Genomic DNA, 14,902 nt, shown 5'->3' on the forward strand with positions numbered 1-14,902 from the left:
TCTCGTTGTCGGTATGTTGACCTATTTAGAAAGGGAAGATTGGAAGTCTCATGAGCTCATAAAATACGAGTAAACAGAAATCCTGACCTTAATCACCACTATAAGGCTGTTGTTACTTCTCATTTGAATCAGAAAATTCAACCCACAACCTAATTTTTTTTTAAAGTCATGCATGAAGAATAAAAGCATGTTTCTTCTTGCTTGTTACCTTTGATTGTTCCAGAAGAGCAGAGAAAGGAAATGTAACTGATCCAAGCCAATTCTTCCTTATATAGGAATGACTACTGCAGCTTTTTGGGCAAGCATCCTAATAAAACACATACCTTTCGGTTAATTGTTTAGCCTGTGCATATTTCATCCACAACAGAAATCAACAAATACGCAACATGTCTTTAAGGTTATGAACACAACCAATCTGAAATATTGCTCTTGAACAGTTCTAAGGTGTTTAGTAGATTCAACCACCTGTTAAAATAATATAATAATGATTTACCATCAAATAATTTCTGATGTATGATGACATTTTTCAAGTTTTTCAAGTACTCAGTTCTACCTTCTTCTGGGCATACTCTGGGACCATGCAATATGCAATATGCCCAGGACTATATAGGCTGGCTCTTTTCCCAGGAACGCAAAATTGGGAAGCAAACTCCCAAACTCCAGCTTCAAAGATAGATACTGAACTCAGGGTGCAATCATTCTGTTCTGATGTATGTTCAGTCTCTCTTTGGATACCTGAATGTAAGCATTCAATCATGTATTCAGCTTCTGTAGCAGAAAACTGAAGAAGAGACATGATCAGAGATGTGGGTATTTGCATACGAATATGAATATCACTGCATAGCTGGAGTTTACAAGGGTCCAGCCCCTGGGGCCGGTCTGTCTACTCACATGTCTGGCGGTGGTGGCAGCCTCTCTCTTCCTTCCAATCGTTCCATAGTGCTGTTCTCTTCCCAATTAGCTAGCCACTCCTGGCAGACAGTCTCCCTGCAAGGCTGCCGAGTGGCTAGCCGAGTAGTGCTCCGGAGTGATTGGAAGGAAGAGAGGGGCCGCTGCCACTGCCGGACAGGAGTGGACAGTCTGGCTCCAGGGGCTGGACCCTCGTTAACTCCAGCTACGTGGGGATATTCATATACAAATACCCCTATCTGATGTAAGGTTTTTCATTAAGTCTGGTTGATATTCAGTCAAACTTTGCTTGTGCTACATCTTTTCTCACTGACAGATGCACAGTTTTGTCATCTCCAGAACAAAACACTTTGTAATTATCTGATTGTAAACCTACTATTCCTGTTCATTTTTATTTGCTCACACCAAGTATTACAGTGTTTAAATATTCAATTTCTTGTCTTACAGTTCCAAGTTTGCCTTGACTCATATTTCTCATAGTCCATGCTCTAATTGTGTATCATGAAGCACTGAACTTTCCATTTGCTTCTGTACACATCAACAACTAGACATCTTTTGCTGTAATTCAGTTGCTTCATTAACGTATCTTTAGCTCTTTCCCAGCAGCTGATTTAGTACTTTCTCAACTGCAAATCTCACCTTCCAGCACTATCTCTTGTTCCATTCTGGATTACTTCATCATCCAAGAACTTTCAAGATATAAAATATACAGAAGTGGTTTCCCATTATCTCTTTCTGTATAGTACTGACAAGCATTAGCTTAAGTGTCAACTGCTGTTGTTTATGGAGGATCCTCTGCCAGTGTCACCTTCTCTGCTGCTTCTTAGAACTGCCCCTGTTACTACTGGGACTACTTCTCTCTTCTGCTGCAATGATCAGTTCCTGAAGTGGCTGCATACATCTTGGTCTTGTGTCTGACCTTTAACTATTCCACCTTGGGGACCTTGCTGGGAGTCTAAAGTTGTAATGGAATTTAGGTTCCTGGCAGAACTGTTTTCAACTTCACCGACACATTGAAATATCCCCACTGTATTAAGATGTGCTTCTAAGAGGTGAGCTGGTTGGGTAAGTTGGGTAACTATATATCCCACCCATCTAGACCAAAGTCTACTCTGGGCAGCTAACAATAAGACATAAAAATAAAAGCAATATAATAAAATAAAGACAACATTAATAATATAATTCAAGATGGCAAAGAATAATTAGGTGATGAACGGAGGGAAAACTTGCCTAAAGAGCCAGGTCTTAAGTTTGCTCTTAAAAACACGCAGCAAGGGAGTTACCCAACTTACCCAACCAGCTCACCTCTTAGAAGCACATATTAATACAGTGGAGATATTTCAATGTGTCAGTGAAGTTGAAATAGGTAGGTAGGTAGGTAGGTAGGTAGGTAGGTAGGTAGGTAGGTAGGTAGGTAGGTAGGTAGGTAGGTAGGTAGGTAGGTAGGTAGGTAGGTAGGTAGGTAGGTAGGTAGGTAGGTAGGTAGGTAGGTAGGTAGGTAGGTAGGTAAGTAAGTAAGTAAGTAAGTAAGTAAGTAAGTCAGGGAATTGGGTGCCTGGCTGTTGAACAAGGGCTTGGGACTCGTGACTTTCCACTATGCCTTCTGAGGGGGAAAAGAGCCAGCCTGTGCAATCTTGGACAAGTTGCATGGTCCCAAAGTGCTCCCAGGTCTGGTAAACAAGTTCTAAGTATTCCACTCTTATAAACCCTGAAATGGTCCGTCATAATTTGGAATTAACTTGAGGGCTTGTGATCATCACAACTGGCTAGATGTAATGAATAGATATGTATTACTATATTCAAGAGACTATGAAAGAGAAGAGGAACAGTTCCTTGTGTTTGGACAATTATTGAGGTAAAGGACTGTTACTGCTCAGGTGCTGTATTAGCAGCGTATTTTAACTGCATTTAAAATTCTGCCCTAATATAATTCTGTTTTACTATTTCATATTGCTTTCTTCTGTTGAATTTTTTAAGTTGAATGTTACTACTGTGTACCAGTTTGAGGGAAAGGGTGGCATATAAATGTATATATAATTGTTAGTCAAACATTACCTCATGCTTTTCAATCATGCATTCATCAAAAATGTTAATATTGATCTTGTCTTTTATTTTAGATAAACCTGAGAAAGTGTAATCACGCCCTGGACAGCTGAAACAAAAAACCCAAATTAAATTATTTTAAATTAAATATACAATTAAAAAAAGCTTTTTTTCTATTTTAAATGCATTCAGTCTGAAAACAGAAATCAAAGACCATTTTAATAATAATGTCACTTAAACTAGGATGCTTACGGAGGGACATCTCCTTATGACCAGCCAAACAGTACTATGCACCTATTTCATCTTTTCCTCCTTAACATATGTTTTCAACTAATAAAAAAGTTGGAAGGAATATTTTGACTATGCGGACCTTTGTCGGCAAGCTGAGGTTTCTGCTTTTTAAGATGCTGTCTAGATTTGTCATCACTTTCCTTCCAAGAAGCAGGCGTCTTTTCCTAGCTGCTGTCACCATTTGCAGTGATCATGGAGCCCAAGAAAGTAAAATCTGTCACTGCCTCCATATCTTCCCCTTCTATTTGCCAGGAGGTGATGGGACCAATGGCCATGACCTTAGTTTTTTTTATGTTGAGCTTCAGACCATTTTTTGTGATCTCCTCTTTCACCCTCATTAAGAGGTTCTTTAATTCCTCCTCACTTTCTGAGTTTCTGTCTAGTTGCCCTCAAAAAAATCCATGTTTGAGGCCAAGTGATTGCAGAATCAAAGACATCTACAGTTTCTAAACTATTTATTTATTTATTTATTTATTTATTTATTTATTTATTTATTTATTTATTTATTTATTTATTTATTTATTTATTTATTTAAATTTATACCCCGCCCCTCTAGACCATGTCTACTCGGGGCGGCTTACAACATAAAATAAATCTATATAAAATATATATAATCATAAAAATACAATTGCTATATTAATTAAGACAATTAATTTAAGAAAGGATTACCAAGATGGGATAGGATAAGAAAAGAAGAAATAAAAAAGACTTAGCTGACTGGAGGGAAGGCCTGCCTAAATAGCCAAATTTTTAACTGCCTTTTAAAAACACCCAGCGAGGGTGCCAGCCGAATTTCTGTTGGAAGGGTGTTCCACAGCCGAGGGGCCACCGCCGAGAAGGCCCGGTTTCTAGGTTTTTCCTTCTGAGCCTCTCTCGGCGTCAGATCCCTCAGCCGTCTCTGCTGGCAATGATGGGTGATTCGGGTAGATCTGGGTGGGAGAAGACGATCTGCCAAATATTGAGGTCCCAAACCATTTAGGGCTTTATAAGTGATCATTAGCACTTTGAAGTCGACGCGGAAACAGATGGGCAACCAGTGTAGTGCAGCCAGAGCGGAGGAGATGTGTTGGTGTTTTCTCACCCCACTAAGGAGCCTGGCTGCCGCATTCTGGACCATCTGAAGTTTCCGCATCAGCCTCAAAGGCAGCCCCACGTAGAGTGTGTTACAATGGTCTAATCTCGAGATTACGAGCGCATGTACTAGAGTAGTGAGGCCCCCCCGATCAAGATATGGACGCAGCTGGGCAATCCACCGTAAATGAAAATAGGCGGAGCGGACCACAGACGCCACCTGGGTTTCCATGGTAAGCGCCGGGTCCAGATGTACCCCCAAGCTGCGGACCTCATTCTTTGCGGCAAGGGTCAACCCCTCGAAAGAAAGGGAGTTACCTATACCGCTGACGGACCACCCACCCTCAAGACCTCCGTCTTGTCCGGGTTCAGCCTCAACCCATTCAACTGCATCCATTCCAATACAGTCTCCAGGCAGCGCTGGAGGGACAGAACGGCATCCACTGAGGTAGATGAAAAGGAGATGTAGAGCTGTGTGTCATCAGCATATTGGTGACACGAGGCTCCACACCCCCTGATGAACCCCCCCCCAGCGGCCTCATGTAGATATTAAACAGCATTGGAGAGATGATCGACCCCTGTGGGACCCCACAATTGAGGCTCCACGGGTTCGAGACCCTCTCTCCAAGCTGTACTCTCTGGGGCCGGTCCTCCAAGAAGGAACGGAGCCAAGCAAGCGCTAGGCCATCTATTCCTAACTCAGAGAGCCTCCCCAGGAGGATACCGTGGTCAATGGTATCAAAGGCCGCTGCGATGTCAAGGAGGACCAACAAGGACATATTGCCCCCATCGGACTCCCTCAACAGGTCATCCATCAGTGCGACCAGTGCCGTTTCAGTAGCATAGCGCGGCCTGAAGCCCGACTGGAATGGGTCCAGTGCATTGGTTTCGTCCAAAAGTGCCTGGAGCTGATCTGCCACCACCCTCAACCACCTTGCTGAGGAAACATTGGCGACGGGCCTATAATTTCCAATGTCATCCGTCGCCAAATTTGGTTTCTTCCTAATGGGCCTAATGAGTGTCTCCTTGAGAGACCCATTAATTATTGCAATGGCCCATTCTGTTGTTACAGGTCTGGCTGCTTTGATTAGCCAGGCCGGGCAAGGGTCGAGAGAAGAGGTGGAGGCCCGACAGCGATCAAGCACCTTGTCCACCAAATTTGGTGTCACAGGCTGAAAGGAATCGAGAATTACCAGGTAAGGCGGAGCGCTGGACATCTCAGCTTGATCCATTGTATTTAAAAAAGGAGAAAGATCATGGCGGATGGCCTCCATTTTAGATTTAAAAAACGCTGCAAATTGGTCAGGTGAGATACTAGCGGGAGGCCCTTCACCCAGACCAATTCCGGATAGATCGCGAACTATACGGAAGAGTTCCGCCTGCTGATTAGAAGCATCGCTTATCCGATCAGCGATGTAAGATCTTCTAGCAGCCTTTACCTTAGCCAGGTAATGGTTAGTTGCGATCCTGACAGCAATTTTATTGTAATCCGTTGGTTTCCTTCTCCACACACACTCTAGCTGTCTCCTTATTCGCTTCATTGCTCGTAGATCCTGGGTATACTAGGGCCCTGGCCAAGCTCTGCTCCTGAGAGGACGTTTGGGTGTGATCGTGTCAACAGCCCTAGCAGCGGCGGAGAACCAGCCGTCCACCAGAGCTTCGACAGGAGCTCCAGACAGTGCCGCTGGAATCCCTCTCATGGTATCCTGGAATCTCATAGGATCCAGTAACCTTCGAGGGCGGACCATTAAAATGGGTCCCTGCTCCATGCAGGGAGGGAGCTCCATTGTGAGGTTACATTTTATGTGATGGTCTGACCATGACAAGGGGACTGACACGAGGTCAGTCACCATCAGACCACGCTCACTACACTCAGTGGAGAATACCAGGTCAAGCATATGGCCGCCCATGTGTGTGGGACTGTTAACATGGTGGGACAAGTTCACGGAAGCCATGGTTTCCAAGAACTCAAGAGCTGGACCAAATACCTCCGCCTCCCATGGATGTTGAAGTCACCCAGGACCAGAAGTCTCGGGGACTCCAACAGTGCTGCGGAGACGAAGTCCGCCAGCTCCGGTAGGGAGGTGGCTGGATCGCGGGGAGCGTGGTAACCCAGCAAGATCCCAATACCGTCCCTGGCCCCAATTTGCACATGAAGGGCCTTCAAACCTGGCTTCACAACCGAGGAGCGCCTTGTAACGTCTAAAGATTTTTTATAAACAATGGCTACTCCCCCCCCACCCCTCCAGTCTGCCCTGGTGCTGGACTGCATAACCTGGAGGGCAGGAGAGGGTTAGAAGAACCCCTCCTTCCCCACCCATCCAGGTCTCAGTTCTGCACACCAGGTCTGCATCCTCCTCCAGAATAAGGTCTTGGATAAGCTGGGATTTGTTGGATACAGACCTGGCATTCAACAGCACCAGGTTCAGAGTAGAGGACCAGCTGGGCTATCTACCTCGATTTTGGCAGTTAGCAGCAGTGTCTGAACAGTGAACAGCCTTCAAATATCTGTTCTCTGTTCTCCTGACATGAGTAGGCACTGTACCACCGCCATATCTCCCTCTACCCATAATCACCCTAATATTAGACCCCTCGCTGGGAAGGCAGGCCCTCCTCTCCATCTCAAGTAAGAAAATAGAAAACAAAGTGTAGAAGAGAAAAAAAAGGGGGGGGGAGAAAAAAATTAGCAAAATACACTATAAAATGTTAAGCAAAACAGTTTAACAAATAATAACTAAGAATAAACGTTAATAACAAATAAACATTTATAATAAACATTAATATCTAACAAAAAACATAAATCAAATCAAATTAAATTAAATTGTATTAAATTACCCCTCATGTGATACTGTTCCGCCTCACTCTTATCTGGACCTTAGTCCGAACTGGTGTTTTTGCAATAAAAGTTATTACAATTGCTAAAGTTGTTAAAGTTGGCAAGATGAGGGTACGGCTCTTATGATACTGGCGTGTTACAAAGCTTTCAACAGGAAAGAGAGGGAATCGTTGTAGCGCCGAGGTTAAAACTCGCAGAAGTGTTCCAGTTTTTCCTAGTCCCAGCATGGCGACTCGCCAAAGCAGCCAGCAGAGACCCACGAACAGCAGATTCTTCATTTCGGGCGATTCTCCAGTTCCCACAGGGAGGTTCTTGCCTCTCTCCCTGATGGAGCCCCGGGTATAACGACCTACTCCACGAGATCTCCAAACACCCCGAAGTTTTCAGTTGTCTCAGTAGCCTCCTGCCGCTGCCCCACAAACCAGAGGGTGTTTCTCCGAGCCCCGCCAGCCAGCCAAGTTCCACCCCCATGTCTCAGGCTTAATAGCAGTCTAATCTTCTCGCCTGGACGGGCAAGGGCAGCCAGTTCTTCCAAGCACCCTCACGTTTTCAGGCTAGCAGGGCTCAGAGTGGTAACTCACCAGGGAAAGTGCTGCAAGCTCAGTTCTTTTAAACACCGAGAGCACCATCTCTCACCCAGATGCCCAAGGGTAGCCAGATCTTCTAAGCACCCTCGCGTTTTCGGGCTTACAGGGCTCGGGGTTATAACTCAGCAGGAGAAGCCTTACGAGTTCAGTCCTTATAAACGCCGATACGAGGGTTTTTCCAACCTCCCGATGCCGGCTCCAGGCTCTAGGCGAACTCCAGGCAAACCCCAGTCTTCCTGCCCCCAGTGCAAACGAGCTTCAGAAGCCTCACCTCGCCGCATCAGTCACTTCAAGCGTTCCCTCTCTTAGCCTCGCTCCACCATGAAATCAATTCCCAGGTCAGTAAGATGTTTTCCAGGTGAGGGGAGAGCACAGTGAGAGGTAAAAACAAATAAAACAAAGGAGAGAGGAAAATAAAATAAAAAGAAAAGAAAAAAAAACAGACCAAAGCTGGGAGAGAATGCTCCCGACCAGTTTACCGGTCCGCCATCTTGGAATAAAGATGAGTCTTTATTCTGCAATCACTCGTATTCCACTGGAAAGTGGTTTTAAAGGTCTGCTTACTTACATACATAGCAATTCGAAAGCATGCAAATGCTAGTAGATAAATAGGTACCACCATGGTGGGAAGGTAACGGCGTTCCATGTCTAGTTGTGCTGGCCATGGAAGTGACCACGGAAACTGTCTATGGACAAAATGCTGACTCTATGACAGAGGTGGGCAATTAATTTCTATAGGGGGGCCACATGAAAATCTTAACTGTGTTTGGTGGCCGAAACAACATTACTTAAAAATAAAATGAAAGAGTGATATGATTGTTTTTATTTTGAACTTGTTAATCTTCACAAATACTAAAGAGTTTTTTTGTGGTATATTAAAGATAAGCAACTGATCAACTTTAGACAAAAAGCTATAAATGGTTTTGATGTTCAAAACTGTCTGCAAGTCAGACAGGAGTGGCTTACAGGCCGTATGTGGCCCTCGGGCCGCACTTTGCCCAGGTCTGCTCTACAGCTTGGAAACAGGGATGAGCACCGCACCCTAGAGTCAGACATGACTGGACTAAATGTCAAGGGGAACCTTTACCTTTACATACAGATGAATACCACTTTCCTGTGTTTTCTTCTCAAGCAACTCTTGAGAGCCTGCAGTCACTAGAACCTGTGAATCCCTGCCCATCCATTGGAAAGAAAACTTCCACCCAGAAAATGAATTTCTGGATCCAAGCCTAAATTTCCAAAACTAGAAACTCTTCAGTCTCAATATCTACAGTGCAATATGGTGCATGTCCATTCAGACTTGAGCCTTATGAGAGTTTGAACCTTAGGTTGAAAAATAAGCACATTTTAAGCACTAGAAATTTGGGAATTTATTGTTGTTGTTAATAGTGATGGGAATGGAATATCTTATTTGTTAAACTCTGTATTTGTTAATTTAATTGTTAGCTCTGAAACAAGCCATTTAAAAGCAATACATTACTAACTTTGTGCTGATGTGAAAAAAGAATTAAGAAGTTACTTTCAAGTTTAAATCTCACTAGGTTCAATGCATTTATTCATAACCTTAAATGTCTTCAGTTTTTATGCAAAGTACTCTCTATGATAATAATAATATAATTTATTTCTGTAACCACTAGGAATAAGAGTCTGTCTATTTTAGGCTATCCAATTCTGTACATGAAATGGGTTCAATTGATAACTGGGTCTTTTTAAGGAGAAAGGTGGGCAAAATATTATAAATAAATAAATAAATAAATAAATAAATAAATAAATAAATAAATAAATAAATAAATAAATAAATAAATAAATAAATAAATAAATAAATAAATAAATAAATAAATAAATGATAAAGTCCTACAAAAATTAAATAGATTGAAATGTAAGAAACAAATAGCTATAGAAAACCTAGAATCTTCATTGATGAATCTGTTCTTCACTTTAATTGAAAACAGGATATTGATAACTTACATAAAGTCAACTTGAAGTTCTTCATTCCAGCACGGATGAGAACCATCTGCAGTGGTAGTCTGATAAACAGTGTTTTGAAAAGTAACTTCTACAAAAGGATGGACAACAACCTAAAGCAAACCCATTAAGGTGAAATAGTAGAATCGTCACTAAGATCAGAAAACACAAAACAAGCTCACCCTAACTCTAACCCTACTGCTAATCCTCAATACATCATGCTATCTGGTTAGAATTATTATGTGGCCAGAAAACACCTCCACAACTCAATACAAGTTGGATTTTTCCCATGATAGTGAAAGATAAAATCTTACACATACAAACAAGCTCATCAGGGAAAGCAATGTTTTTTTAATCCAGTTGGCCAATGTTTTTATCAGAACAAAGAAATTGCTTTGAACATATGCGGATCCCAAGAACTCTCCACCAGACTAGGCAGTACAAAAAAGAAAAAAAAAAGCAGAACATTGAGGGAAAAAACTGTGAAATCCCAAAGTTAGGCCAAATTCTCTGGCCATTATGTTTGCAATTCAACTCAGAGGCAAGCACATTGGCCATTTAGCCCACAATTTGTACCGGATTCAGAACAAATGAATTTGAATTAAAGCCCAGCAATTATACAATATAAAGCTTAGTGCAGGGAAGTCCATTTTGGAATCATCCTTTTCAGCAGGAAACCATCTTTTATTGTTTAGCCAACAGGGGTAGTTTAAACTTTCTCCAACTGGCTGGCCTTGCTTTTCTCTGCTTTCTATTATACGTGATCACCTTATTTGAAGGCAAAAGGGCACTCATTGAGGTATCAGTTCCCATCAATTGAGTGCTCCTTGTCTCCAAACAGTGTGTGTGTGTTTAGTCGTTTAGTCGTGTCCGACTCTTCGTGACCCCATGGACCAGAGCACGCCAGGCCCTCCTGTCTTCTACTGCCTCCCGGAGTTGTGTCAGGTTCATGTTGGTTGCTTCGCAGACACTGTCCAGCCATCTCATCCTCGGTCGTCCCCTTCTCCTCTTGCCGTCACACTTTCCCAACATCAGGGTCTTTTCCAGGGAGTCTTTTCTTCTCATTAGATGGCCAAAGTACTGGAGCCTCAGCTTCAGGATCTGTCCTTCCAGTGAGCACTCAGGGTTGATTTCCTTTAGAACTGATAGGTTTGTTCTCCTTGCAGTCCAGGGGATTCTCAAGAGCCTCCTCCAGCACCACAATTCAAAGGCATCAATTCTTCGGCGGTCTGCTTTCTTTATGGTCCAGCTCTCACTTCCATACATCACGACAGGAAAAACCATAGCTTTGACTATTCGGACTTTTGTTGGCAAGGTGATGTCTCTGCTTTTCAAGATGCTGTCCAGATTTGTCATCGCTTTCCTCCCAAGAAGAAGGCGCCTTTTAATTTCAGGGCTGCTGTCTCCATCTGCAGTGATCATGGAGCCCAGGAAGATAAAATTTGACACTGCCTCCATATCTTCCCCTTCTATTTCCCAGGAGGTGATGGGACCAGTGGCCATGATCTTAGTTTTTTTGATGTTGAGTTTCAGACCGTTTTTTGCACTCTCCTCTTTCACTCTCATTACAAGGTTCTTTAATTCCTCCTCACTTTCTGCCATCAGAGTGGTATCATCTGCATATCGGAGGTTGTTGATATTTCTTCCGGCAATCTTAATTCCGGCTTGGGTTTCTTCCAGTCCAGCCTTCCGCATGATGTATTCTGCATATAAGTTAAATAAGCTGGGGGACAATATACAGCCTTGCCGTACTCCTTTCCCAATTTTGAACCACTCAGTTGTTCCATGACCAGTTCTAACTGTTGCTTCCTGTCCCACATATAGGTTTCTCAGGAGACAGATAAAGTGGTCAGGCACTCCCATTTCTTTAAGAACTTGCCATAGTTTGCTGTGGTCCACACAGTCAAAGGCTTTCGCATAGTCAATGAAGCAGAAGTAGATATTTTTCTGGAACTCTCTGGCTTTCTCCATAATCCAGCGCAAGTTAGCAATTTGGTCTCGAGTTCCTCTGCCTCTTCGGAATCCAGCTTGTACTTCTGGGAGTTCTCGGTCCACATACTGCTGAAGCCTACCTTGGAGGATTTTGAGCATAACCTTGCTAGCGTGTGAAATGAGTGCAATTGTACGGTAGTTGGAGCATTCTTTGGCACTGCCTTTCTTTGGGATTGGGATGTAGACTGATCTTTTCCAATCCTCTGGCCACTGTTGAGTTTTCCAAACTTGCTGGCATATTGAATGTAGCACCTTAACAGCATCATCTTTCAAGATTTTAAATAGTTCAACTGGAATGCCATCACCTCCACTGGCCTTGTTGTTAGCCAGGCTTTCTAAGGCCCACTTGACTTCGCTCTCCAGGATGTCTGGCTCAAGGTCAGCAACTACATTGTCTGGGTTGTCCGGGATATCCACATCTTTCTGATATAATTCCTCCGTGTATTCTTGCCACCTCTTCTTGACGTCTTCTGCTTCTGTTAGGTCCCTCCCATTTTTGTCTTTTATCATGTTCATCTTTGCGCAAAATGTTCCTCTAATATCTCCAATTTTCCTGAACAGATCTCTGGTCTTTCCTTTTCTGTTATCTTCCTCTATTTCTTTGCATTGTTCATTTAAGAAGGCCCTCTTGTCTCTCCTTGCTATTCTTTGGAAGTCTGCATTCAAGTTTCTGTAACTTTCCCTATCTCCCTTGCATTTTGCTTCCCTTCTCCTCTCTGCTATTTCTAAGGCCTCGTTGGACAGCCACTTTGCTTTCTTGCATTTCCTTTTCTTTGGGATGGTTTTCGTTGCTGCCTCCTGGACAATGTTACGAGCCTCTATCCAAAGTTCTTCAGGCACTCTGTCCACCAAATCTAGTTCCTTAAATCTGTTCTTTACTTCCACTGTGTATTCATAAGGGATTTGGTTTAGATTATACCTGAGTGGCCCAGTGGTTTTTCCTAATCTCTTCAGTCTAAGCTTGAATTTTGCTATGAGAAGCTGATGATCAGAACCGCAGTCAGCTCCAGGTCTTGTTTTTGCTGACTGTATAGAGCTTCTCCATCTTTGGCTGCAGAGAATATAATCAATCTGATTTCGATATTGCCCATCTGGTGATTTCCATGTATAGAGTCGCCTCTTGTGTTGTTGGAAAAGAGTGTTTGTGATGACCAGCTTATTCTCTTGACAAAACTCTATTAGCCTTTGTCCTGCTTCGTTCTGAACTCCAAGGCCAAACTTCCCTGTTGTTCCTTTTATCTCTTGGCTCCCTACTTTAGCATTCCAGTCCCCTAGAATGAGAAGAACATCTTTCTTTGGTGTCAGTTCTAGAAGGTGTTGTAGATCTTCATAGAATTGTTCAATTTCAGTCTCCTCAGCAATGCTGGTTGGTGCATAAACTTGGATTATTGTGATGTTGAATGGTCTGCCTTGGATTCGTATTGACATCATTCTATCATTTTTGAGATTGTATCCCATTACAGCTTTTCCCACTCTTTTGTTGACTATGACGGCTACTCCATTCCTTCTACGGGATTCTTGTCCACAATAGTAGATATGATAATCATCTGAGCTGAATTCGCCCATTCCTGTCCATTTTAGTTCACTGATGCCCAGGATGTCGATGTTTATTCTTGCCATCTCCTGTTTGACCACCTCCAGCTTCCCAGTGTTCATAGATCTTACATTCCAGGTTCCTATGCAGTATTTTTCTTTGCAGCATTGGATTTTCCTTTCACTTCCAGGCACGTCCACAGCTGAGCGTCCTTTCGGCTTTGGCCCAACCACTTCATTAGCTCTGGAGCTACTTGTACTTGTCCTCCGCTCTTCCTCAGTAGCATGTTGGACGCCTTCCGACCTGAGGGGCCCATCTTCCAGCGTCATATCTTTTAGCCTTTTGTTACTATACTCCAAATAGTATTTATTTATTTATTTTAAAAGGGCTTTCAAGTGAGCTGGAACAGAGTATCACTAGGTCACTTTGGGGGAAAAAATAATGAAGAGATGAAAGTTCCCAATTAGCACCTTGTAAATTTGCCAATTAGCTTTGTCAAAGGGAGCTTCTGCTTTTGGAGCTCTGTACAAACACAACTCTCTCTGCCAACTCCCATAAATTGTTTGTCATTGGGACAGCTACAACAATTCTAAATCTGATTTGAAAAACTGCAGTTTACGTCAGATCCAAGCATGTTTTCCCCACTGTATAGTTACACCCTCAGTCTCAGAATTGTGATTACAGACAATTTGTTTTTAAGGCTATCAGGATGACTTTCACACCTCATGCACTGAACAATGTAAGTGCTGACTCTGGCACAAACCACTCCCTTTCCTATGACAAACATCAAAATCTACCAATAGCATGCACATAGCCAAGAATCTGAAGCAAAGAATATAACTGATTTTAAAATATGACTTGCTTAATCAAAGTAAACTTCAAGTGAAACAGTATACAAATGTACTATTCTTTTGTTACCTTTATTTTGTTATGTCTATACAACATATTGTCATGAATTATTCAGCTGAAAATGGTCATATCAAAATTACCTCATTTAGAAGATCCGCTGTATAACTTAAGTTTCCTGAGAAAATATGTCTTCCTCGAGACATACGAACTGGTAAATAAGATGCAGAATGCATGACTGCAACCCTTGAAACATTAAACAAACAAACAAACAAAAAAAGAACATGTACTTAGTTTCTCTCCTAAAAATGCACTAACATTTCTTGTCTATTTTGCTTATATGTACATAATTTTGTAGAAATTGTTTTTAAATTGTAGTATGCAAGGAAAATATAAGTTGCATCAGATCCTTCATGGTAAGTGAAAAGAACCCTATTTCCCTGAAAATAAGACCTAACCTGAAAATAAGCCCTAGGATGCTCGTAATATAAGTCCTACCTCAAAAATAACCCCCAGTTGAGTTAAACCCCACCCTCCACCATTGTGCAGCAACCAGAAGATGACATGTCTGTATTTGAAAAAATGTACCATATTTGCCGGCGTATAAGATGACTTTTTTGGCCCAAAAACATGCCTCCAAATGGGGGGGGGTCGTCTTATACACCAGGTGCACTTCAGTTGGGTCAGGAAGGACCTGCCGCCACTGAGTGAGTGACGTGGGGCCGCACAGGTCGGGGTGGAAGGCAGGCGTGCAGGCAGGCGGTCGGTCCAGACAGAGGGAGGGAAGCAGAGCCAGCCATGCCTGAGCGGCCAGAGCCCACCACCAGA

General features: G+C 42.8%; 1 protein-coding gene across 46 annotated transcripts in view; it reads right to left on the reverse strand.

Annotated features, from left to right (window-relative positions):
• The window catches only part of CC2D2B (coiled-coil and C2 domain containing 2B), a 100,906-nt gene that overhangs the window by 21,874 nt on the left and 64,130 nt on the right, over nucleotides 1-14,902 (reverse strand). For 45 of the 46 annotated variants that reach the window (XM_078391273.1, XM_078391283.1, XM_078391281.1 and 42 more), the window contains 4 exons: nucleotides 14,218-14,320; nucleotides 9,706-9,815; nucleotides 2,965-3,061; nucleotides 209-307 (listed from right to left, as the gene is read on the reverse strand). In XM_078391273.1, coding sequence (XP_078247399.1) covers nucleotides 209-307; nucleotides 2,965-3,061; nucleotides 9,706-9,815; nucleotides 14,218-14,320 — 409 coding nt within the window. Of the gene's footprint in view, nucleotides 1-208; nucleotides 308-2,964; nucleotides 3,062-7,149; nucleotides 7,271-9,705; nucleotides 9,816-14,217; nucleotides 14,321-14,902 lie in introns of those variants that run through there. The other variant, XM_020782948.3, reaches the window with a different exon arrangement.

This window comes from Pogona vitticeps, chromosome 3 (assembly GCF_051106095.1).
Source record: "Pogona vitticeps strain Pit_001003342236 chromosome 3, PviZW2.1, whole genome shotgun sequence".
Lineage (NCBI taxonomy): Eukaryota > Metazoa > Chordata > Lepidosauria > Squamata > Agamidae > Pogona > Pogona vitticeps.